Source organism: Pogona vitticeps, chromosome 3 (genome assembly GCF_051106095.1).
Source record: "Pogona vitticeps strain Pit_001003342236 chromosome 3, PviZW2.1, whole genome shotgun sequence".
Classification (NCBI taxonomy): domain Eukaryota; kingdom Metazoa; phylum Chordata; class Lepidosauria; order Squamata; family Agamidae; genus Pogona; species Pogona vitticeps.
In genome coordinates this window covers 103,667,808-103,691,419 of record NC_135785.1, presented here as the reverse complement: position 1 = coordinate 103,691,419, position 23,612 = coordinate 103,667,808, and the positions used below count along the sequence as shown (strand labels likewise).

General features: G+C 40.2%; 1 protein-coding gene and 2 non-coding genes across 3 annotated transcripts; all 3 read left to right on the top strand.

The window, feature by feature from the left end:
• The first annotated feature begins 3 nt into the window (after positions 1 to 3).
• On the top strand, positions 4 to 22,813 carry LOC110080722 (mitochondrial import inner membrane translocase subunit Tim23). The gene is made up of 7 exons (XM_020796854.3): positions 4 to 241; positions 1,439 to 1,497; positions 6,944 to 7,037; positions 7,857 to 7,941; positions 14,665 to 14,723; positions 17,885 to 17,995; positions 21,750 to 22,813. Exons 1-7 carry the CDS (start codon positions 142 to 144, stop codon positions 21,863 to 21,865), a joined length of 624 nt encoding a protein of 207 aa, XP_020652513.1. The 5' UTR covers positions 4 to 141; the 3' UTR covers positions 21,866 to 22,813.
• On the top strand, positions 6,223 to 6,426 carry LOC140706255 (small nucleolar RNA SNORA74). The gene has a single exon (XR_012085895.2). It is a non-coding gene; the product is annotated as a small nucleolar RNA SNORA74 (small nucleolar RNA).
• On the top strand, positions 13,380 to 13,584 carry LOC140706256 (small nucleolar RNA SNORA74). Its single transcript, XR_012085896.1, has one exon. It is a non-coding gene; the product is annotated as a small nucleolar RNA SNORA74 (small nucleolar RNA).
• Positions 22,814 to 23,612: the final 799 nt, after the last annotated feature.

The window sequence follows — 23,612 nt, the reverse complement described above, 5'->3', positions numbered from 1 at the left end:
GTGGTGGGAGGGCCGTTGCTTTACGGCAAGAGGTCGTCGGTTGCGCCTTTTCCGTTCTGGCCTCGAGGTAGGCGAGAGCGAGGCAAGGACAGCTCGTGCGGCTGAGGGGGAGAAGCCTCCCCCCCTTAGAGGTTGGCCTCTATGGAGGGGGGCGCCGGGAACACGAAGAGCTCCGGCCTGGGAGGCCTCTTCGGCGCCGGAGGGCCGGGATATTCCCACGCAGACCTCGCGGGCGTCCCTTGTGAGTACGAGGCGCCGGGAGCTCTCGGTGTCTCTCTCTCTTTCAGGCCTTCTTCACTCGTGTGCTTCTCTTTCCCCCTTTTCCTCTTCCAAGTTGGCAGGTAAAACAAACGGCTGGCCGTCGTGAGAGACTCCTGTTGGGATGGCCCGACTCTTTTTCCAGGAGGATTTCCAAGGTCATGGCTGGTTGGGAGCTTAGTGGAAAAAAACCCTCGTCACGCGGTCTCTAGTGGCTGCTAATAAAAAGTGTATTTGAGAACTCCATTTGAGAATCGTTAATTTTAAAAAAAGAATTCTTTGGGAAGAAAGATAAGCCGTAATAGTCGATACAGAAAACTATAGAGGCCCCACTCTCGGGATGATTAGACCTTATTTAGAAAAAATTTTGTAAATACTGTAGGTCATGCGATTGCATTATCTCATTACATAGAAACCAAATTTGGAATCCATGTTCTGTAATGAGTTGTTTGGGTTACAGTTCTTTCTAAATTAAAATTATAATTGTGTAAAACTTTTTCTTAAAAAAAATATAGAGCATTTAAACAGCAAATGTAAAAGTATATTTTTTAAAAAATCTGGGCTTGGGTCAGTCTAGATTGAAGTGCCTATAATATGGGAATTTTCTTTAATATTGGCCAAATTTGTTCCAAATTACATGGTTCAAATGGTGTATATCACTCTTAAGTAGGTATTGCTTGACAGATGTATTATATTCATATGTAAGGTAACTTTTTAAAAACGTTATTAATCTATTAAAATCGAACAATCAGCACTAGCTTTTGTGGTTTTTTTAAAAAAGCACTTCTTAAGGCATGCATCAAAGTCTTGTGGAGAGTGTGGTAGAATTACAAGTGAATGTCCCAAAATTTCATGACAGAAAAGTCTGCCAGGCATAGTTCTTGAGGTGAGGTTAGAGTGCTTCCCTGGGTACCACATGTTTGGAATATTCCACTCACCTACTAATAGAGGAGGTAGTCCCTAAGTGTATCCCTCCCATCACCCATATGCCTGTTTTGGAAAATAAGTTTCCTTTTTTGCTACAGAAAAACTAAGCTATTCCCATCACAAAGTTAAGATACATTTTGTTTAACTTCCTGTTTGTTTACATTCTTCTCGGTATTGAACTGTTGTTGACTTTCATGTCTCCAGGCCTAGATGGAGAAATTTATTTTTGTCTTAAAACTCTTTCTCGTTGTAGTGACTGGAATGAACCCTTTGTCTCCATATTTAAATGTGGACCCTAAATATCTTATACAGGTGAGATTTCCAACATTATTCTAATCGTTTGATGTACACTTGTACTTGATGACTAAGTTGCTCGAAAATTTTGTAACACTTGTGAATATGTGGCTGAAATACTGTTCGTAGTGTAAGACTAAGTATAACTTTCTGTCGTTTCCTTCTTGATAAGCAAGCTGCTATTGCAATGATTCTCAGAGTGGGGGCAGCAGGTGCATCTCCCCCCCCCCCCCGGAGAATTGCAGCAGCAGTGGTTTGTTTGCCAGGGAGGAATAGATGGATAGTTACACTTGGGTTTCTGCTATGAACAGGATTTCAGCTTGTATGTAAATATTATGGGCTAAATTTGATTTTAATACTAGTTACAATAAATGGGGCTTATTAATCAGCGCTAATATAAATCCTGATGATTTCAGTCAATCTCTTCTGGTTAGAACTCTGCTTGTAAGCTTCTGGTAAACTTGTGACTTGCTGCTCGAAACAGATAGAAGGATGTTGGATCAGAGGAGCCTTGTTCTGATTATTAGATAAATTAGTTAATGTCTTGGAGTATAAGCTATGAATAAACTATTTGTTAAAAGGAGAATACAGTAGAACCATGCATAATTAGAGCTATAAAATGTAAAAAAATGAGATTATCTACGAATGGGGAAAAGGGCAAGGATGAATGGGGCCATCTTCTGGAAGTTAAGCAAATCACATAAAATGCATTTGTCACGCAGTTACGATACATTGATTTCAAGCTACAGTGGTGCCTCGCATTACGATGTTAATTCATTCCAGCGAAATCACTGTAGAATGAAAACTTCGTAATGCGAAAAGAAAAAACCAATTGAAACACATTAAAACCCGTTTAATGCGTTCCAGAGGGCTGTAAACTCACTGTCCAGCGAAGATCCTCCATAGGGCGGCTATTTTCGCTGCCTGTGCAGCGAGGAATCCGTCCCAGAAAACAGCGGGGGGGCATTTTGCTTACCCGGTGGCCATTTTGAAACTGCCAATCAGCTGTTGGAAAATTGTTGTTTTGCGAAGAATCGGTTTCCCGAAGCAGGGAACCGATCATTGCAAAGCGAAATTCCCCTATAGGAAACATCATTTTGCAATCGCAAAAAGTTCATCGTAATGTGGTTTCGTCATTAAACGGGGCAGTCGTAAAGCAAGGGACCACTGTATACTGTTTCTTTCAAGGCCCTATTAGACAGTAGAACTGTGTGGATTAAATATGAGAAGAATAAGGATCACTGTCAGTGAACTAAAATGGACAGGAATGGGTGAATTCAACTCAGATGATTATCATGTCTACTATTGTGGGCACGAATCCCATAGAAAGAATGGAGTAGCCCTCATAGTCAACAAAAGGGTGGGAAAAGCCGTAATGGGATATAATCTCAAAAATGATAGAATGATGTCAATACGTATCCAAGGCAGACCTTTCAACATCACAATAATCCAAGTTTATGCACCAACCTCCATTGCTGAGGAGACTGAAACTGAACAATTTTATGAAGATTTACAACACCTTCTAGAACTGACACCGAAGAAGGATGTTCTGCTCATTCTGGGGGACTGGAATGCCAAAGTAGGGAGTCAAGAGATAAAAGGAACAACAGGGAAGTTTGGCCTTGGAGTTCAAAATGAAGCAGGGCAAAGGCTAATAGAGTTTTGCCAAGAGAACAAGCTGGTCATCACAAACACTCTTTTCCAACAACACAAGAGGCGACTCTACACATGGAAATCACCAGATGGGCAATATCGAAATCAGATTGATTATATTCTCTGCAGCCAAAGATGGAGAAGCTCTATACAGTCAGCAAAAACAAGACCTGGAGCTGATTGTGGCTCTGATCATCAGCTTCTCATAGCAAAATTCAAGCTTAAACTGAAGAAAGTAGGAAAAACCACTGGGCTACTCAGGTATAATCTAAATCAAATCCCTCATGAATACACAGTGGAAGTGAAGAACAAATTTAAGGAACTCGATTTGGTGGACAGAGTGCCTGAAAAACTTTGGACAGAGGCTCGTAACATTGTACAGGAGGCAGCAACAAAAACCATCCCAAAAAAAAGGAAATGCAAGAAAGCAAAGTGGCTGTCCAAGGAAGCCTTACAAATAGCAGAGAGGAGAAAGGAAACAAAATGCAGGGGAGATACGGAAAGTTACAGAAAATTGAATGCAGACTTCCAAAGAATAGCAAGGAGAGACAAGAGAGCCTTCTTAAATGAACAATGCAAAGAAATAGAGGAAAATAACAGAAAAGGAAAAACCAGAGATCTGTTCAGGAAAATTGGAGATATCAGAGGAACCTTTGGTGCAAGGATGGACATGATAAAGGACAAAAATGGAAGGGACCTCACAGAAGCAGAAGACATCAAGAAGAGGTGGCAAGAATACACAGAGGAATTATATCAGAAAGATTTGGATATCCCAGACAACCCAGGCAATGTAGTTGCTGACCTAGAGCCAGACATCTTGGAGAGTGAAGTCAAGTGGGCCTTAGAAAGCCTGGCTAACAACAAGGCCAGTGGAGGTGATGGCATTCCAGCTGAACTATTTAAAATCTTAAAAGATGATGCTGTTAAGGTGCTACATTCAATATGCCAGCAAGTTTGGAAAAGTCAACAGTGGCCAGAGGACTGGAAAAGATCAGTCTACATCCCAATACCAAAGAAGGGAAGTGCCAAAGAATGCTCCAACTACCGCACAATTGCACTCATTTCACACGCTAGCAAGGTTATGCTCAAAATACTACAAGGTAGGCTTCAGCAATATGTGGACCGATAACTCCCAGATGTACAAGCGGGATTCCGAAGGGGCAGAGGAACTCGAGACCAAATTGCCAACATGCGCTGGATTATGGAGAAAGCCAGAGAGTTCCAGAAAAACATCTACTTCTGCTTCATTGACTATGCAAAAGCCTTTGACTGTGTGGACCACAGCAAACTATGGCAAGTCCTTAAAGAAATGGGCGTGCCTGAGCACCTTATCTATCTCCTGAGAAACCTATAGGTGGGACAGGAAGCAACAGTTAGAACTGGATATGGAACAACTGATTGGTTCAAAATTGGGAAACGAGTATGACAAGGCTGTATATTGTCTCCCTGCTTATTTAACTTATATGCAGAATACATCATGCGGAAGGCTGGACTGGAGGAATCCCAAGCCGGAATTAAGATTGCCGGAAGAAATATCAACAACCTCCAATATGCAGATGATACCACTCTGATGGCAGAAAGCGAGGAGGAACTAAAGAACCTTGTAATGAGGTTGAAAGAGGAGAGTGCAAAAAACGGTCTTAAACTCAACATCAAAAAAACTAAGATCATGGCCACTGGTCCCATCTCATCCTGGCAAATAGAAGGGGAAGATATGGAGGCAGTGACAGATTTTACCTTCTTGGGCTCCATAATCACTGCAGATGGAGACAGCAGTCACAAAATTAAAAGACGCCTGCTTCTTGGGAGGAAAGCGATGACAAATCTTGACAGCATCTTAAAAAGCAGAGATATCACCTTGCCAACAAAAGTCCGAATAGTCAAAGCTATGGTTTTTCCTGTCGTGATGTATGGAAGTGAGAGCTGGACCATAAAGAAAGCAGACCGCCGAAGAATTGATGCCTTTGAATTGTGGTGCTGGAGGAGGCTCTTGAGAGTCCCCTGGACTGCAAGGAGAACACACCTATCAATTCTAAAGGAAATCAACCCTGAGTGCTCACTGGAAGGACAGATCCTGAAGCTGAGGCTCCAATACTTTGGCCATCTCATGAGAAGAGAGGACTCCCTGGAAAAGACCTTAATGTTGGGAAAGTGTGAAGGCAAGAGGAGAAGAGGACGACAGAGGATGAGATGGTTGGACAGTGTCACCGAAGCAACCAACATGAATCTGACACAACTCCGGGAGGCAGTGGAAGATAGGAGGGCCTGGCGTGCTCTGGTTCATGGGGTCACGAAGAGTCGGACACTACTAAACGAACGAACGAACGTAGCTCTATCCCCAGTTCTGTTGTCTCCTGGGGATGAGGAGAGTGTTAGGTATCTGCCGGTCTTTCAACATTAATTAGAACTCTGATTTTTCAAAGTTCTGATTTATGTGGGCCTCACAAGAGTCCCTCCCCTTCAGATTCCTTGCCCTTCAAGCATGAGAGACTTAATATAAGTAAGAACAGAAAGAGTGGGATTAGTATGTTTGCACTCCTCATGAGTTTATCTTGTATGCAAAGGAAATCCTGAGTCGTCCTTAAAGGTGTGTCCCTTTCTATTCTTTAGATAGCTGTTAACATTTGAAAGATTTCTCTACCAGTTAAGCAGATTTCAAAGGGTATCCTGGCTGTACTGAATTAACTGTTTACTGTAACTTAGTGAAACACAGGGGAAGTTCAGAGTGCTGTCCTCTGAAGATGCCGGCCACAGAGACTGGCGAAACGTTAGGAAGAACAACCTGCAGAACACGGCCAAAGAGCCCGAAAAACCCACAACAACCATTCATAGGTTAGCCTCATAATGAGACACCACCACATGTAGCTCAGTCGCCCACCCAGCTATACAAGTTTGTAAAAAAAAGTTTCTATCTTGGAATGTTTCTGATTTATGTTAGCATGTCATGATATGCACTCATACACAATCCCAACAGCCTCTAGCACTCTCTTCCATAGGCTAGCACAGGCAGACAGGATGCTTTCTTATGAAATTAACTATGAACTAGTCCTTATATGGCAACTGGTGATTCTGAGGATGTTTTTGTTAAAATCCAGTGGTGGTCAGCTGTCTGTGCCACTACCATGTCTGTGACAGTGTTACACCATTGGGAGATAAAGGTACTGTCTATTTTTGTTGTGTGTCATTGTCTCCGTTCTGGAAGCAGCTGACACCAACATGGGACAATACTATGCTTCTCTGAGAGTGTGCTGTGCAGTTAATAGCCTGTTCAGCACTAGTCTGGAAGCATACATAATGTTCATTATGCATTATTTTTATTATATGTAATAGAGTATTAGTCTCCAAAAAGCATTCAAAATACATCACTGTGATTTGTTTTATTTTAAGAACATTTGGCAACTGAAGTGTTGTCAGCAGAGTACTGCATTTTACAACTATAAGAACTGTATACACACATCTCAACTTGTTTATGGCTTATTGTAATGCTGTGTTAAAATTGTTTTTAGCTGCTCTAGATTCTCATTTGATTTGGAATGTGTTATTTAGGTTCCTTGTAATTGTTTCCTTTCCAGTCTTACTAACTAATCTTTTTTCAGTTAATCATCTTATCAGGGGATGAACTAAAACAGTGGTTCTTAACCTTGGGTTACTCAGGTGTTTTTGAACTGCAATTCCCCGAAACCCCAGCCAGCACAGTTGGTGGTGAAGGCTTCTGGGAGTTGCAGTCCAAAAACACCTGAGTAACCTAAGGTTAAGAACCACTGAACTAAAAGATAGTAGATATTAATGGAGACATATATGTCTGTTTCAGGACACAGATGAATTCATCTTACCCACTGGAGCTAGTAAAACTAGGGGTAGATTTGAGCTGGCCTTCTTTACAATTGGAGGATGTTGCATAACAGGTATGGGATCACTTTCAATCGTATCATTTTGTTAAATATTTGAAATACATAAATCTATGTGCATCTGAACATCATACAAATAAAATTTATATCTTTGTTTGCCAAAGAGTTATTTTTATACTTCATTTATAACAGACAAAGTAACCGGTTTGTGGGAGAAGATAACTTCTGTTATGAAAACTATGTGAATCTGCATGCAGTATGCTGGCAGATGCTAGAAAGTTGCATATTACAGTACTCTGTTGCCAAATTAAAAAAACAGAGTGCTATGGTGCTAGAGGGACCACAAGAGCTTATGCTACAGTTGTGGAGTGATATCCACAACACGCTTTGAAGGATGTTCTGGAATAACTTCTGTACTATAATGAACACAAGAATCTTATTCCTATGAGCAAAAAAGGAAGAATCTGCTTGATACTTTGGGAAGGAGCATTGAATCTATATTTTGTCCTTAACTCCCAGTGTTAGTCAGCTTCTGACTTTGGTACCATGGCTTACAGAATTACATTGAATTTATTCGTCTTGCAAGGCATCGGTCTAAAAAAAGTCTTGCGAAGCATGGCCATAGAAGAGACTGTCTTGCGAGGCACCATAGCGATCGCAAAAACCAATTGTCTTGCGGGTTTTTGTCCCGCGAGGCATTCGTCTTGCGAGGCACCACTGTAATAGTAAACTAGCAATAAAGTGAATTTCTTATATGTTCAGTAGAAACGTGCAAGCTAGTAGAATCTTTTTCTGTAAACTGCATTTTTGTTTCTACACTCTGCATTAAGTTCTTATTTGTTGAAGCTAATGAATCCCGATGTCCTTCTCTAATAGGAGCTGCATTTGGTGCACTGAATGGCCTGAGACTGGGCTTGAAGGAGACACAAAGCATGGCTTGGTCTAAACCTAGAAACGTACAGTAAGTTCTTAATTCCATATATTTCAGCTGTCTAATTGATTCTTTCTGTCCTATTTTCCAAGGACTTTATAACTATCTAAGTTCATCCTTTGTGAGATAATTTGCTGCCAGTTCTTTTCCTTGTGGTTTGATTTGCTGGACATACCAACTGAACTTAGCCCACATTGTAGCTGGTGTGAAACTAAAACATTTTTGGATGATCTCCAAGAGAAGGGTTTGGTGAATGAAATCCTGTTGCTTTCTGTAGTAGGTTTCCTCCTCTGTAGGTTCCTTTGATTCAAATAGTACTCTAGAGTAGGCCTATTTGAATCAGTGGGATTTATGAAGGAGTTGACACACCAAATTCCCACTGATTTGGTGGGCCTGTTTTAGTGCAACTTATTACACTGAGCAATGGGATACTGTATTGGTCTGTACTGTACAGTGAAATGGGTTAAGGTACAAAGTTAGATTCTCTTACTCTTTGCTGTAAGAAGTCTTGAATTTGAGCTTATGATGTGAGTGTGCACTAATCAGGTGGTATAAAAGTGGAAGGAAGAAATAATCACACATAAGAAAGAAAATTAGAGAAGAAAATGTGTTCTAAGTTAAAAGGACTAAGAGGTCTCCTTTTTATCCTTATTGCCATCCCCATAACCTAAGTGAATTTCGTTGTATGGGTATACTGTGTATATACTTACAATGACAATAAATTATCATTATTATTAAGTCACATTACTTGACAGTACCGTCAGCACATAATGAGCAAAATTGTCTTGCATAATGTTGCATAGTACCAGTCAGATGATGTCATTATCTGGCACACATAATACAGTGGTGCCTCGCTTAACGGGTGCCCTGTTTAACGACAAATCCGCATACCGATGCGGATTTTGCGATCGCATTGCGATGTTGCCTATGGGGAAAAATCGCTTTGCGATTTTTCCCCATAGGCCCCATATTCCCCCAGCTGACCGGCGGGGGCATCGGAAGGACCGGCGGGGAGGGCTCTCCCACGGTCCTTCTCAAGCTCGCCGGTCAGCTGGGGGAAAATGCAGGTGGGAGCTTGAGATAGACCGCGGGGGAGCCCTCTTCCTCTGAGGAGGCGGTGGCGGCCGCTCATCCGAAAGCCGGCGGCGAGCGGCGCTTCGGCTGGCTCGCTCCTCCCGGGCCGTGCAGGGGGAAGAGGGAAGAGAAAGAGCCCTGGGCTGGGTGCCTGGCTCCGCCTCCCCCTTCACCTCCTCCTCTTTTTCTTCAAGCTGGCACCCGGCCGGCTTGTGGCTTGTTCCTTCCCGGGGGTGTGCAGGGGGAAGAGGCTTCCCTCTTCCCCCTGCACGGCCCCGGGAAGGAACAAGCCACAAGCCGGCCGGGTGCCTGGGTCCGCCTCACCCTTCACCTCCTCTTCTTCTTCAAGCCGGCACCCGGCCGGCTTGTTCCTCCCAGGGCGGCGGCGGCAGGGGAAGGGAAAGGGCCGGGCGCCTGACTCCCCGTCTCCCGCTTCACCTCCTCCTCTTCCTCCTTTTCCTGGGGGGGGAAATGCCAGCTGATCGGCGGTTCCAAAATGGCGCCCCCTGTTTTCTGGACGGATTCCTCACTTACCGAGGCAGGGAAAATGGCCGCCCCTATGGAGGATCCTCGCTGAACGGTGAGTTTTTGCCCCTAGGAACGAATTAAACGGTTTAATTTGTTCCTATGGGGATTTTCTTTCCGTTTAGCGATGTTTTCGTATAGCGACGTTAATCCTGAAACGGATTAACGTCGCTATGCGGGGCACCACTGTACTTAATTTAAGTGAATTGAAAGTTTCCTAGTATTCAAATTTTGATTGTTATTATACACCAAAGATCCCTCACTATGAGCAGCACAAGAGGACTAAAACCTGCTCTGACATGTTTAGATCCAATACTGTCTACTTGGAAATGGGCCATAGGTTGGCAGATTCCAAAGTGATCTAGGACAGAATTCAACAAAGCAGAAATATCCCTTCAGTTAACAGATGCCAACAAGAAGGGTTATTTGTATAGCTCAGTGGTTGCCAAATTTTGGTAACCTTGATGTTCTTGACCTGCAACTCTCAGAAACCCCAGCCAGCATAGCTGGTGGTGAAAACTTCTGGGAATTGCAATCCAAGAATACCTGAGTTACCCAGGATTGAGAACCACTGGTATGGACTATGAGTAAGTCAAATCCCCTCATCAAATGGAGTTTTTGTCAAATAAATTTATGGTCCTTAGACACCCTACAGTGGTTTAGGTATCTGACTGTGGAATCAGAGGTTGGGAGTTCATTTCTGACAGAGGCTGGAGTCAAAGATCCATATGGCCCCTTCCTCCTCTATAGTTCCAAGATAATTATATACATTTCTTGGGGGGGGGAATACTGATTTTATTTAAATGTTTGCTAAGTAGATAGAAAGAAGGTCTCTGAAAGACATATTTTACCAAAGATATAATGTTCATTTAAAGTTTTTTTTAACTGAATGGGAAAAACAAGGGATTATGATCTAGAATAGAGTGGCACTATGCAGTGTTCTCAGTTTTGGGAATGTGGTGTATCTTAAAGATATGGTTTGCTCTCCTTTCAGATAGGTGTGGATTTTGTTCAGGAATGGAGATCATCACCCCAGACACCAGGAAATAAATGACCTGTCAGGCCGCTCTAAATGCTAAATCCAGTGACAGCTGTGCTATGTCGTTAATTCTCCCAGTCAGTACCCTGGCTTTCAGAAATAAATCCAGGCAACCTGTCACACGGATTTCATTCCTGGTAATGGCCAAATGCACCAAAGGTCTAACATGAATGAAAAGGCTGGTTTGAATTGAGACATACTTCTGGCAGCACATTATAAGAACGGCAGAAATCAGCATTTATTTGCAAAGCACCCATAAGGAAGGGAAGGGAATATGCCCCAGCACTATTGTGACCTACCCAGACAAAGTAGCAGAAGAACAAGCCTATTCATTCATCTACCTTCACTCTGACACACACAGCCTTAATGCAAAGATATGGGCAGATTAAAATTCAAAAGGGGGAAAATCCAGAATGCAGTGGCTAGCCTGAAAGCAACATAGCATCTTTCCTCCACACTGCCTGATGTGAATTGGTGCCTGAGCAGCAGAAAGGGAATATCTAAATTCTACTGATATCAGTCTGAGCCTTCTGAGTCAGCAGATCTAGACTGTGATATTTTAGCCCCTTTTGGTATCAGTTCTGTCTTCGATAAATTTGTAGATAGCTAGACAAATATCTCAAAGTATTGGTTGTCTTCATTGCTTGAATAGAGGGCTGAGTTTCAGAAATAAACCGTAATATATCATTTTAGAATCCCATGTTTGTGGTTCTAAGAGTATTCTAAGAGACTGAGTAAAATAGCAAGTTCTACAGAATCAGATATGTATCACAGTTTTGCGAAATAGAGCAAGCCAGGGGTTCTAAGCTTGGATCACATATCAAGAGAAATAAGACAAATTTATAGATGAAGGACTTGAAAAGCAGAAAGATCAACTTTGCCTAAACCATCGTGGGACTTAAATTCACTGGTTCCTGCTGTTTCAATATAACATTGACATGTTGTGAGCCAGTGGTATTACTTTGTACCATGTAAAAATATATTTATTGATTTCCGTATATCAGAATTCTGTAAAAGGGCCAAATAGGTAAAGCTAGCCCTGGCCACCCTATCTATTTCTGAATAAAAAATGTGGTAACCTGGAAAGACATTGTCAGCATTCCACATTCTAGTCTATTCAAGGAGGATAGTGGGGCAACAATTTCCTGTCAAAGATTTTAGGTGTATAAAAGAGTCACATGATCCTTCTGGCAAAGGCATAAAGTGTTGTTATAGTTGGACATCAAAGGGTAGATGCTAGCAGCATATTTATTAGCAATAAACACTTTAAGCTTCTATTTTCTCTAGAATAGGCTGGAAGAAATAAAACATCTGGATTTGAATATGATAGTGATACAAGGGAAGCCACTGGTGTTTCACTTAAAATATCACTTCATATGAACAATTTGTCATGTTACCAGTAGGTGGCAGCAAGATTTAGGTTAATCTATGTGTCATATTAGGTCTTCAAGAAAATGCTGGGTCTTCAAATCACTTCATTCCGTAATAGTTTGCAAAAGAAATCACTTGGGAGTAGAAAACAAAAAATGGAATACAAAATGTGACTTATAATATGATTTAATTGTAAGCTGCCTAAAGGTGAAATCTTAACAGTATTTGATATGGTACATTAAAGAGGTACATTAAATAATTTTGTGAGATAGGTGTTAGAATTTCTTTTTACCATTTAACCAGATTTCACCATATATTGCACTGGGATAAAACAATGCAAATTCCGACTCTGTTCCTCCTGGCAGGAGAGTGCTTGTAGCTTGAGTTCTGTGCAGGGGGAATACTTCCTGCAGCACAAACAAAGGAAGCAACTGCTTCTAATTTCTCCTGCAGCTACTTGTGCCTTTTGAAAATCCACTCCAAAGGGATGGAGAGCGCATTCCCCTGGAACAGTGGGAGGCAGGGATGGCACTGCTGCTGTCTTCCCTATAGACATTTATCTTCCACCAAAGATAAATGTATATTTTACTTGATGTTTTTTATGCTTTCAGCCCAGGAATATTTGAGGTATAATGAATACATGGAATTTACAAATTAGGATGAAATGTTAGCATGGTTGCCCATTATTCTGTTTATGCTGAGTTGGCCTGAAAGAAGTGTAAGAAAGAACTACTGCAATGCTGTTCATCAAATGTTTGCATGTACATCTTGGCCTTTGGTACCCAAATATGAGGCACAAAAAAAATTTAAGTGGGGTGTGGACTTAAACACATTTCTGAAGTAGATGCCAGTATTTTTATTTTGCTGACTAGATTACTCAGTGGTTTAGATATCTAGCTGTGGAGCCAGAGGTTGAGAGTTTAATTCCCTGCTATGCCTCCTGCGAATAGAGCTAACCTGTGTGACTCTGGGCAAGCTACACAGTCCCAGAATGCCCCCAGAAGAAGGAAATGGTAAACCACTTCTGAGTATTTTTTTTTTACTTAGAAAACCTGCTGTAAGTCCGAATTAACTGATGGTACATGATTATTATTTTTACTATGAAATAATTTTATGTATTTTTATTTTAAAAGAGATATTTTTTTTGAAAGGATGTTGGATGATAGTAAAGGGTAATGGAGGAGATAAAGGGTTTCTCAAAATCAAAACAGTTTTCATACTGAAAAGTTCAGAAATTGCAACATTAGCTAATAAAATACTGCATTGCTTTGCTAGAATTCCCTAGCATTTATTTGCTTTTGTCTATTAAAAAGATTGCACAATCACTGGACTTAATTTTGTGTGTGTGTGTGTGTGTTTGTGTGTGTGTCAAAGCAGTAAAGAATTAATTTCAAACAACTCTAACTAGAGGACACCTTCCATGTGCTAAACAGGTCTACCTTTTTATTTCTTCCTAATTTCCAGCAGTAGTCAGCTGTTCTTGACAATACCATGTTTGTGACAGTGTTACACTGCTGGAAGATAAAAGTACTGTCTACTTTAGCTGCTTGTCACTGTCTGTGTTTTGGAGGCAGCTGGCAACAGTGTGAGGCAGTGCTGTGCTTCTCTTGAGAGTGTGCTGAGCAGATAAAATCCTGCTGAGTGCTAGTCTGGAAGCATACATGCTTACTCAGTATGCAGTAAAATTTCTGTATTAAAGTGACTTTTAAGGAACAAGTTTGTCAGGTCGCAGTTTGTAATAATTGCCTACTGTCAAATCAGTTCTGATTTAGGGACACTTTTTTTATTTGAAGCATAAAAAGCTCAAGTGGTTTACTATTTCTCTGCTGGGGGTACTCTGGGACTGTGTCTACAGGTAGGTTCTTGCCAGGAGGCATGGTGGGGAATTGAGCTCCCAGCCTCTGACTATAACTAGGTGCTCTGTTCATTGAGCTACCCAGCTGGCTAGAATTGTATAAGGTGAGCATTACTGTACTCTTCTTGTTAACTTCTTGTTCATTTAACTTCGTGGCCCGCACAGCCAGCATTGACAGTGTGCCAATTGCAGCAGTAGCACAGCTGGTGCTGCCCTGCCTCCCTGCTCAGATAGCCACTCAGTGGCCAAGTGGGGAGACTTATCATCCTGTCCCTTGCCGGAGTGGCCATCAAAGCAGGGTGGTGGGGCAGCACCAGCTGGGCTACTGCTGCGATTGGCACGCTGTCAATGATGCTGGCTGTGCGGGCCATGAGGTTAAGTGGGACCAGCAGGTTACGGTGGTTGGTGTTTATTGGGCAGGCTGCCTATGCCAGTGAGATTGGGAGACGAAGACTAATCTCACATGTCTAATTAAAGTCTTACAGCAAACATGAGAATGGATGTCCATGTCTTCTGATCTTAGATCAAAGATAACAGGAATATTCTTCATGAAGCTGATACAGTGGCTAGCTAAGGAAAATGTGAGAGCTACCCGAAATATTTACTTTTAAAAAATTATCAGCAAATTAATTAGTTGATTGAAGAATAGGCCTTGTTAGGTTCCACCATTATGTCTAGCAGGATATTTCCTATACTGTAGGACTTGGTGCAGTTAAATTCTGATACAGTTCTGTACCTTTTGCACCCGCCCCTGCATTGTGGATCTCAAGATTCAAGTAAAAGGGAAGAATGTGCAGTAACTTGAAACTTGATTTACAGTGCCTTTTAGTCCTGCAGATTGTTTTAGTAGTAGTAGTATACTTCAGCTTATCTATCTCATTACTTACAGGATTTTAAATATGGTGACAAAGCAAGGAGCATTATGGGCCAATACTCTTGGATCTGTAGGTGAGTAAATTTGTCAATAAAATCCACATGAAGAATGTAGTTTAACCTTGTATTTGATTGTATATAGGCTCATCCAAGAGCCAAGCCATTTCATTTTTGAAGTCCACTGCACTGCATTACAGCATGCAGGGTGGAGATCTGGTAGCTTAAAAGATTGCTTTTTTTTATCACTAAGCCCTCAAACCTGTTCAGGATTTTTCTGCTGTCAGCAAAGACACCATAGATTATATTAATGGAAAATTGCCACTTGGACTCCAAGGTGACTAAGTTCGAGATTCCAGCACTGCGAGTGATACATTAACAGATGCTTTACAGCTGTGTTTGTTTTCTTGAGTAATAGTTCTTTTGCCGGGTCCACTTTCCTGACCTGTCTTTAGCAGCACGTCTGCAAATATTGATTTCAGTTCTTTGAAGAGTTTCTTTTTACCAGCAAGGATTATGCAGGAAAACAGTGTGGTGGTGGAGAGTGTCCAGTCTCTGAGAGGCCCGTTGAACTAAATTGCCGCTCTTTCTTTACAGCATGAAAATAAGAAATGGTTTTATAGGATATTTAAGCCATTTCCTTCTCAAGTATTGCTTCAAAAACAGTTAGGCAGGTTATAGGAAACAGGCATCTGACCAAGCTAGCTATTTCAACATCTGTTCCTCTTCTGTTCAGTATTGTCAGCAGTTTAGTATTGTGATCTTGAACAATTCAGCAATATTACTGCTGCTTATCCATAAACTTAAGGCTATCTTCTCCCATTTATGCAACCATTATTTTTGTATATGCCATGGAATTTGAGGTCTGTCAGGGAGGTGGCTTGATATTAATATTTTTCTCTTAAGAATTCTTAGTGTAAAATTGTATGATATCTATACCTTAAGAACAGCACAACACATTCCATTCAAATAAGTCAACGGCTTTCGTTAAAGGATTGACTTCTCATTTTAGCTTCCTGAAATTCAAATTAGGTCCAGATAAAGTAGGAAGCTCATGGGTTACTGCATGTTACTCATTAGTCCCCCACTCATGAGGTAACATCTTAAAACTAGAAAACTACATTTTCCCTTTTCTGCAGACAGAACAAGCAAATGTTGGTAAAAATAAAAAAGACATTTCTAAGTTCTTTTGAACAACATTCATTTACGTCCTCTAAAGGAGTTTTGCCTCCTTTTTGAAAATTTAAAGCTCTTTTTCATGTCTGTATAAGTGTTAGTTTATTGTAAAGTCACAAATTTTCAAATTCTCCATAACTCTTCATTAGGCAAAGAGGTATAAAATGGGGTGGAGAGGAGTTCAAGACAAATAGTCAAAACATTGGGCTAGATTTGATACCCATGGCTCTGAAACCAGACTGCCACCAAGGCCAAATAGAGTTTCTCAAACTATCGTTAGGTGCTTTCTCTAAAGACAGCCAAGTGTTGTTCCATTAATTAAATTGTAAAGTGGAAGGTTAGAAGGATTTGCAGGAGAAAGAAGTGTTGCTGTTTCCTCTGCTATTGAGGAAGTGCCTCAGTCCATATCAGAAGGCGCACTGGTGCTGTCAGACCTGCACATCAGCATGAGGTTTCTTTTTTAAAAAAACTTGAATTCCTCTATCCCACCTTCAACTATCCTGTTTGTGATGTCCTAAGTCAGTGGTTCCCAAACTTGAGTAACCCAAGTGTTTTGGGACTGCAGCACCCAGAAACTCCAGAGAGCAGAGTTGGTGGTGAAGGCTTCTGAGAATTACAGCCCCAGAACACCTGGGTTACCCAAATTTGGCCTACGTAATTGTTTTATTATAACAATCTAAATTCCTAGCAATTGCATTATCCATACCGCAAGATAAGTTAATCGAAAGAAATTTGTAGAAAGGAAGTTTCTTTTCCTCTTGCCCCTTCCACCACCACCACCCCAATAACCTCCAGAATTTCCAGATGCCAGGGATTGGGCTTCTGAGCAACCTGAGTGGAACCCAACAGCTCCAAGGGTAGAATGAATTTAGGAAGCATACATAGATTTCTTTTAGTTACATCACTTTGGAATCAAAGTTCTCAGGCTAACCATTGATGTTTCATACTGTTGCACAACACCCGAGTTGTCAGCTGTTAAATTTGGCTCTTTTACAGTTAGTAGCAGTTATGGAAGAACTATTTGCAGTTAGGAATGTAGAAGTCTTTCATTTAAAAGCCTGCTGGAGTTTTTGTGAAAGTAAACACTGGAGAGAGTTCTGCACATTCCTGTACCTAGAACTAAAATATTTGTGCCTTTTATTAGATAATGGTTGTTTTAAATAAACATTGTTAGACAATAGGTTTGCAGATATAGTGTGGGATGTGCAGTGCTCTGTCTTTGCCTTATAAGTACTAGCGTTGAACTGCTGCTGTAGTTTTAAAAATTGGGGCGGGGGCGCAATTGTGATGCCTAGCATTCTAGGTAAACTTGTCCCTACTTTCAGTATTTAACCTGTGCCAGAAGACACATATGGCTGAAATCTGACCAACTTGCTAACCTCATTCAGCCTTGCAAAATAATTCAAAAAAGCTATTAGCCTGCCTGCCTTGATAGCCATGTCAGTCATTGGCCTGTAAGAAGCAAAGAAAGTGTTATGCATCTTTATTACTTGAAGTAGAACATTTGGATGAAATTGTTATTCTCTATAGGCAATGAAATAATAATACCCTGTTTCCCCAAAATTAAGACCTAACCCGAAAATAAGCCCTAGTTAAGTGAAAACCCACCCTCCATCATTGTGCAGCCACCAGAAGATGACATGACTGTATTTGAATAAACGTAGATTGTTGTACATTAAAAAAATAAAACATCCCCTGAAAATAAGCCCTAATGCATTTTTGGAGCAAAAAATAATATAAGTTCCTATCTTATTTTCAGGGAAACATGGTAATAACCTTAGAACTGCATAGCTGGAAGGGACTTTATGGCTCATTGAGTGCAGCCCCTCTCAAGGCGCAGTGGGGACTCTAACTCCCAACCTCAGTAGGGTTGGGAGTTTGAGTTTAAGCCACTGAGCTATTCAGTTCCATCAGTAGCTTTTCTTCTCTAAGACTGATATAGTCAGAGGAGAGAAAAGGATATTGTAATTAGAATTTGAAGAGGGGGTGTTACTGGTCCAGTGTTGGATAATCTGTTTGGTTGGGTTGCATTTGTTTGACTGTAACTTTGAATTCCATTCCAGCATTGCTGTATAGTGCATTTGGAGTTGTTATAGAAAAAACACGTGGTGCAGAAGATGATCTGAATACAATTGCTGCTGGAACTATGACAGGCATGTTGTATAAAAGTACAGGTATGTTGTCAAAATAACCTTTATTTATCTTGGCCTTGAATAGAACATGGATGAAAAGTAGTACCTGGTTGGAAGTATTGACTATAGAGAGCTTTATTCCTACTCAGTGCTTTCTGTGGTTCTTTATATATTCACTTATATGATGGTATGCTGTTGTACTGTAGCAACTATACATACTGAGTATTTTTCAATTTTTCTAAGCAGTTTGTATCTTTTGATTAATGGTGAAATAAATATAGACAAGTGTAAAAGTCGGTAACTGCAAGGAGAACATTTCCTAGAATAAAAATGGGACATAAAGCATCATATTTATCTGATACATATCATGAGATTCACAGGCACTTTGCTGTTGATTGATTAGGTTAGTGACATGTGCTATTTTTTCTTCAGGAAATACCAAAAGAAAGAAAAATTGAAATGAGAAAAATATTGAAAATACTGATTTCCTTATCTTCAGGTATCCTGTTGTAGCTGCAAGATACCAGAGTAATAAAGTTATGCTATACTACAGCCTGGACAAGCATGTGCACTTATAATGAAAATCCAAAATGTATCTGCAGTTCGTTCCTTAGATACTGCAGTAGCAATAAATCAAATGCATATATATAGAGCAAATTAAACTTTAATTTTGAAGTGTTATAATATAGTTGGCTATGGTTATAACTGGAGAGCATCGTTAGTAATGATGTCTTAAGAAAAAAAAGTCTCCAGCAGAAATCCAGGAAGTATTACACACATGCAGGTTTTAAGCCTCAGAACCCAACACAAAGATTTGTCCTTAAGTCAAATAGAATCAAAAATTGATGAGAGGACTTTGTGTTTAGAGAAAAAACTGGTGAGATAATCAAGCAGTTCAGCTCTAAACACTGAGTAAATGAAAGCAGTAACAGTAAAGGAGCAGAAGAATCCAGAGCTTGTTTTCACTGCAGATTATAACACTTGGAAGGCAGTAAGTAGGAAGCGATTATAAAAGTCTGTCCATCTTGATTATTTAAGTCTGGCCATCTTGTACAGTCAAGTATTTTTTCCTTAATTTTTCTACCTAGTATAACTGCAATAGGCCACTCTCCAGATTTAGCCTAGTCAGGCATTGTCAAAAGCAGTAAAACAATTTGTTCTACTTGTTTGAAGATTAGTTGACCTGCCCCCCTCCTCTTAATTGATTTTAAATTATAGGTGTGTTTAACTTGGCCTCACAATAACATATGCCATTGCAATACTGGTATTATTGTACTAGAGACATACTCTTAGTTTAAATATTGCTGTAGCATCTGAAAACTAATTGGAATCAGTGATAAATTAGTAAACTGATGCACCAGACATAGGACAATATCCTGTAACCTCTTGAATGCCAAAGGTTAGCAGTTTTTATAAAGAATGAAAGATATTCAAATCTAAATCAATGCTTTACTTTAATGCTAAGATTATATGTAACATTCATTCAGCATCTTGATTATGATAAGACTTCTGGATTTGTATAAATGTGCTTTTTATAGCAAAATGTTCTTTTTGCACAATTTGAGTTTGTATTAGGTTTGAGCCCAGGACATTGAACTGTATAGTTTTTCACTGATTAGAATGAGGCATGCCATAGGGAAAGCGAATGCTAATGATTATTCTCCATTTTAGATAGAATGGTTTTGTGTGTCGAGTTGTGCTGTGTCTAATGTCTATGTAGCGACTGTAGGTATAAAGTTTAGTTTTCTATCAATTGGAGAAATGCTTTAAATTTGAGGGCAGCTAACGTAAGTGAATGGGTCAATAGACCACATTGATGCACTGTGCAGGTAATAGTGTTAAGTTACTGTGTTAAGTGACTCCCCTTACACAATGAAAAGGATAGAACGTAAAGTGTATGCCTTAGTAAAACCAATGGGATTTACTTTTCAACATGCTGGCTGAAGTCCTGAGAAATGAAGCCGTGTTCAACTTCATGCTGTCTTTCAGTAGTTCACTAATTTAGTGAAGGAGAATTGAGTGGCAGGCAGGAACTTACTGATGTTTGGAGAATGCAGGCTGTGTTTACTAGTAGCTATATGTTATCACTGACCTAACATCAGAAAGTAAAATGTTATGGGGCACTCAGCCTGTTTTTTCTTTGAGGGTCGTAACCTATACCCAATTCCTCTGTTAAGTGTCGAGCAACGTATAGAACTGGTATCCAGTAATGCTTACTCATGTGATGTTGGCAAGCTTTCTAAAGGACTGCTTTTTAACACTGCAACAAGCTAATATAGGCCACTTTCATATATTGTATACGTGTGACAGATAATGACAGATGCTCATTTCCGAGCCTTGTTGAAGTCAGACTGCTATCTGAGAGTAGCAGAATTGTGATTGCAGGGGAGGAGAAACGTTTCTGCCTATCACTAAGTGAGCAGAAGTGGAAGGAGTAGGTTGTTGAGTTAGGCATACATGAAACTTTCATACCCAGCAACTCAGGTTTGTTTTGCCAAATGTTACTTGTTTTCAATTTTATATTCAAATGTCTTCTAGGTATACACAATTTATGGTTGTTGTTGAGTTTTTTCTGTTTGTGTGGTTGACTCCAGCTATCAGAATTTTCCAGGTAGAATTCTGGAAATTCCAGCCCGAGTATTAACTCAGGTGTGCTTTCTGTTGGTCATGTATGAAAAAAGGAAGTTGTTTCAGTGCTTCTTGCGGATGTAGTTCTTTGGGAGATGGAAGGGCAGCAAGACTGTGCTTCACTAGAATCACAGCAGCAGCTTCTAATTTTTGTTCATTACCAACAGGAAGCAAGACTCTAGATAGGCCGTGATCCACATGAGAGAAATGTAGGTATGGATCTGTGGGCTGGAACTCACAGAATTTGGGAGTTGGAGTTAAAACAAAAACGAATGGCACATCTCTAGTAACTGATTCAGGCAGCAGTACTAAGTGTATGGCAAATGAAGTATAAGGCCCTGTACTGAATTGCAAAATTTGGTCCTTCATTCTTCCTTTCAAGTCTTTGTAAATTGGGCAACACACTGCATTGCAACCAAGAAATCTGATGCTGCCCAGTTTTTTTAAAAGATAAATGAGGGATGCTAACTTACTTAACAGTGACTTACTAAATAATTTATTACAGTCTCTCATTGGAGGTGTATCTGCATTTTTCTGAGCAGTGTATTAGAAAACCATTTCCAATCTTTTATAGAGATGATTCATTCCACCTGGACAAACATCTTGTGTGTGCCATTAAGCCCCGATTATATTATGTTCCTCCCATACTGGTTGAAAATGACTTTTAAAAGAGCTGAGCATTGATTGGGTAATGCCCTCCTTGTGTAAGTCTCCTATATTCTGTTTTGAAAAAATGGCCTGTTATATTGCCCATTTCAGTTCAGTATATACAGGTGTGTTCTCACACACCTGAGTATTTTATTTTTGGAGGGTCTGTATTTTAAGTTACATATGGACCTTTGTCTTGATGCTGTATTATGCAAGGGATCCTCTTCAAAACTAGCTTCCCTGTTATTACCTGAAACAGGATAAGGACATAGGGAAGGATATGCTGAACCAGTTGCTTGAGGCAGATGTTGAAAATCTCTTTTCTTGCTACTCTTAAGTTGATCAGCATTCTTACTATGTATGTTTCAACAAAGTAGCACTGCTATATGATATACTATATCCGCTGCTGTTTGTTTTTTATATGAACTTTAATATTTTGAAGTCCACATAACCAAACCTTTGATATACTTGTTGAGCTGATTTTTAACCTGGAATTTCTTCCTTTTTTGCCCTCCTGCAGGTGGACTGCGTGGGATAGCCAGAGGAGGCATTACAGGACTGATGCTTACCAGCCTCTATGCTCTCTATAACAATTGGGAACATATGAAGGGCTCATTGCAAAGGCAGTCACTTTGAGCATGACTGTAGAGAACTGAGTATATACTTAAGTAATGCAATCAGACTTGAATCCCTTCAACGCAGCACAGAACTGAATGGAGTATAATAGACTAGAGAATCTCATTGTGATGACATTGTTATGAAGAGTGCCCCATCCTTTCAACGGACAGGTGGTGAGATGTGCTACTTTTTCTGCAAGGGTGAAGATCTTACCTCCACAGCATGTTCTGTTCACTTTTGCTCAGGCCAGAATTACTGTATTTTAACTTGGGTTATATAATCATCTGTGTAGCCAGGTTTGTGTACTAGTACCATTGCTTGATTTCATTGTAATAAAGTTTAAGTCCCTATTCCAATTCCTTTCTCTTAAAAGATGGGCCCTAACTCAGTAATAGCTGGTGGTAAAGGTACCTATGGCCATGGTGAGCCACCAATGGACCAATAACTCAAAGGTACATTAAGGTGAGGTGGTAGAAAATATATTGAAAATGGAAAAAACAAGCACATGCTTTAAAAACAGTCTTATGGTGTTTTGAGAAGCTAAGACATTTAGGATGGCATCAGCTTTCATAATTACCCTTTATATCATCAGATACATGAAGTACTGCCCTGTCACAGAGGCATAAATACATAATTGGGAAGGAGTTTTTAAACTTGACACCTGAGAACTGAAATGCAGAAAACCACTTAACAGTAGCAATTCACAAAATATTATGCATTGGTGAGTAACAAATCATAGGCTGAAGTTCACCCACAGTAAAGTAAAATAAGCCTTCCTGTTTAAGTCACATATAGTGAATCCATTAAAGATATTCCATCTTGAAATATGTAAGAAGGGTTTTCCCTGTGTCCTAGATGGCTAAGTTCCTCCCCTAGTTTTTAATTTTGACATTACTGCTATTAAGTTTATGTCTGTTACTACTCTGCAGTTTTGTGAATAAACCACTGCTAAGGCAGTTATCACCAGCTGTACTTTGAGTTTTGTCTCTGACATTACTGTTTACAGTTCTCACCTCCATCTTATAACACCTACAAGTTACAGGATATTTTGTGCATGAGTTGAAGGACATTGTAATTCACAAAAGACTGCTCCATGATAAATGTGTTAAGAGCCCTGTACTGTCTCAGACCAGGATTACTGCTACTGACTGGTAGCAGCTCTTCAGTTTTAGGCAGAGTCCTACCTGAATATTGTGAACGCTGAATCTGGAGAAACTACATAAAGAGCACATGCTTGGAGTTTTTGCAAGGCTTTACTTTTCTTGCTGCAGCAGACAAGCAGTGCTCAGCTCTTCAGACCGCTAGCTTTAAATGGGTATCTAGCTCCAAATATATTTGTGGAAGCTGCTAAAAATGTAGTACATCTGGTGGGAATTTTTAAGTAAAACTACAAATACAGAACAGTAAATTGTGTGACCTCAGTTCTTAATACTAAATAACATTCAGTCTTCTGACTTTTTATGTTTGCCATTGTCTTGAGGATGAGAAGTGTCAAATGCAAAAGGAAGCCAGAAGGTAAGAAAAAGGCAGAAGCCACAGCCCTCTGTTGAAATAGCAAAGATTTCAGACTTGCAGTTGTTTGATAGCAGCAATTTGCTGTTAAACTGAAGGAAACCTGGTGTAGATCCATTACTAAAAGGACTTGAGACTGTTCTGTAGCACACAAGTTGCGGTGCTTAAATTCTTTTGAGTGGTTTGTATTATTCTAAGGTGTTGTGTTTTTTAAGATAGATTCCATGAAGTGAGATCCACTATAGCAGGGCAA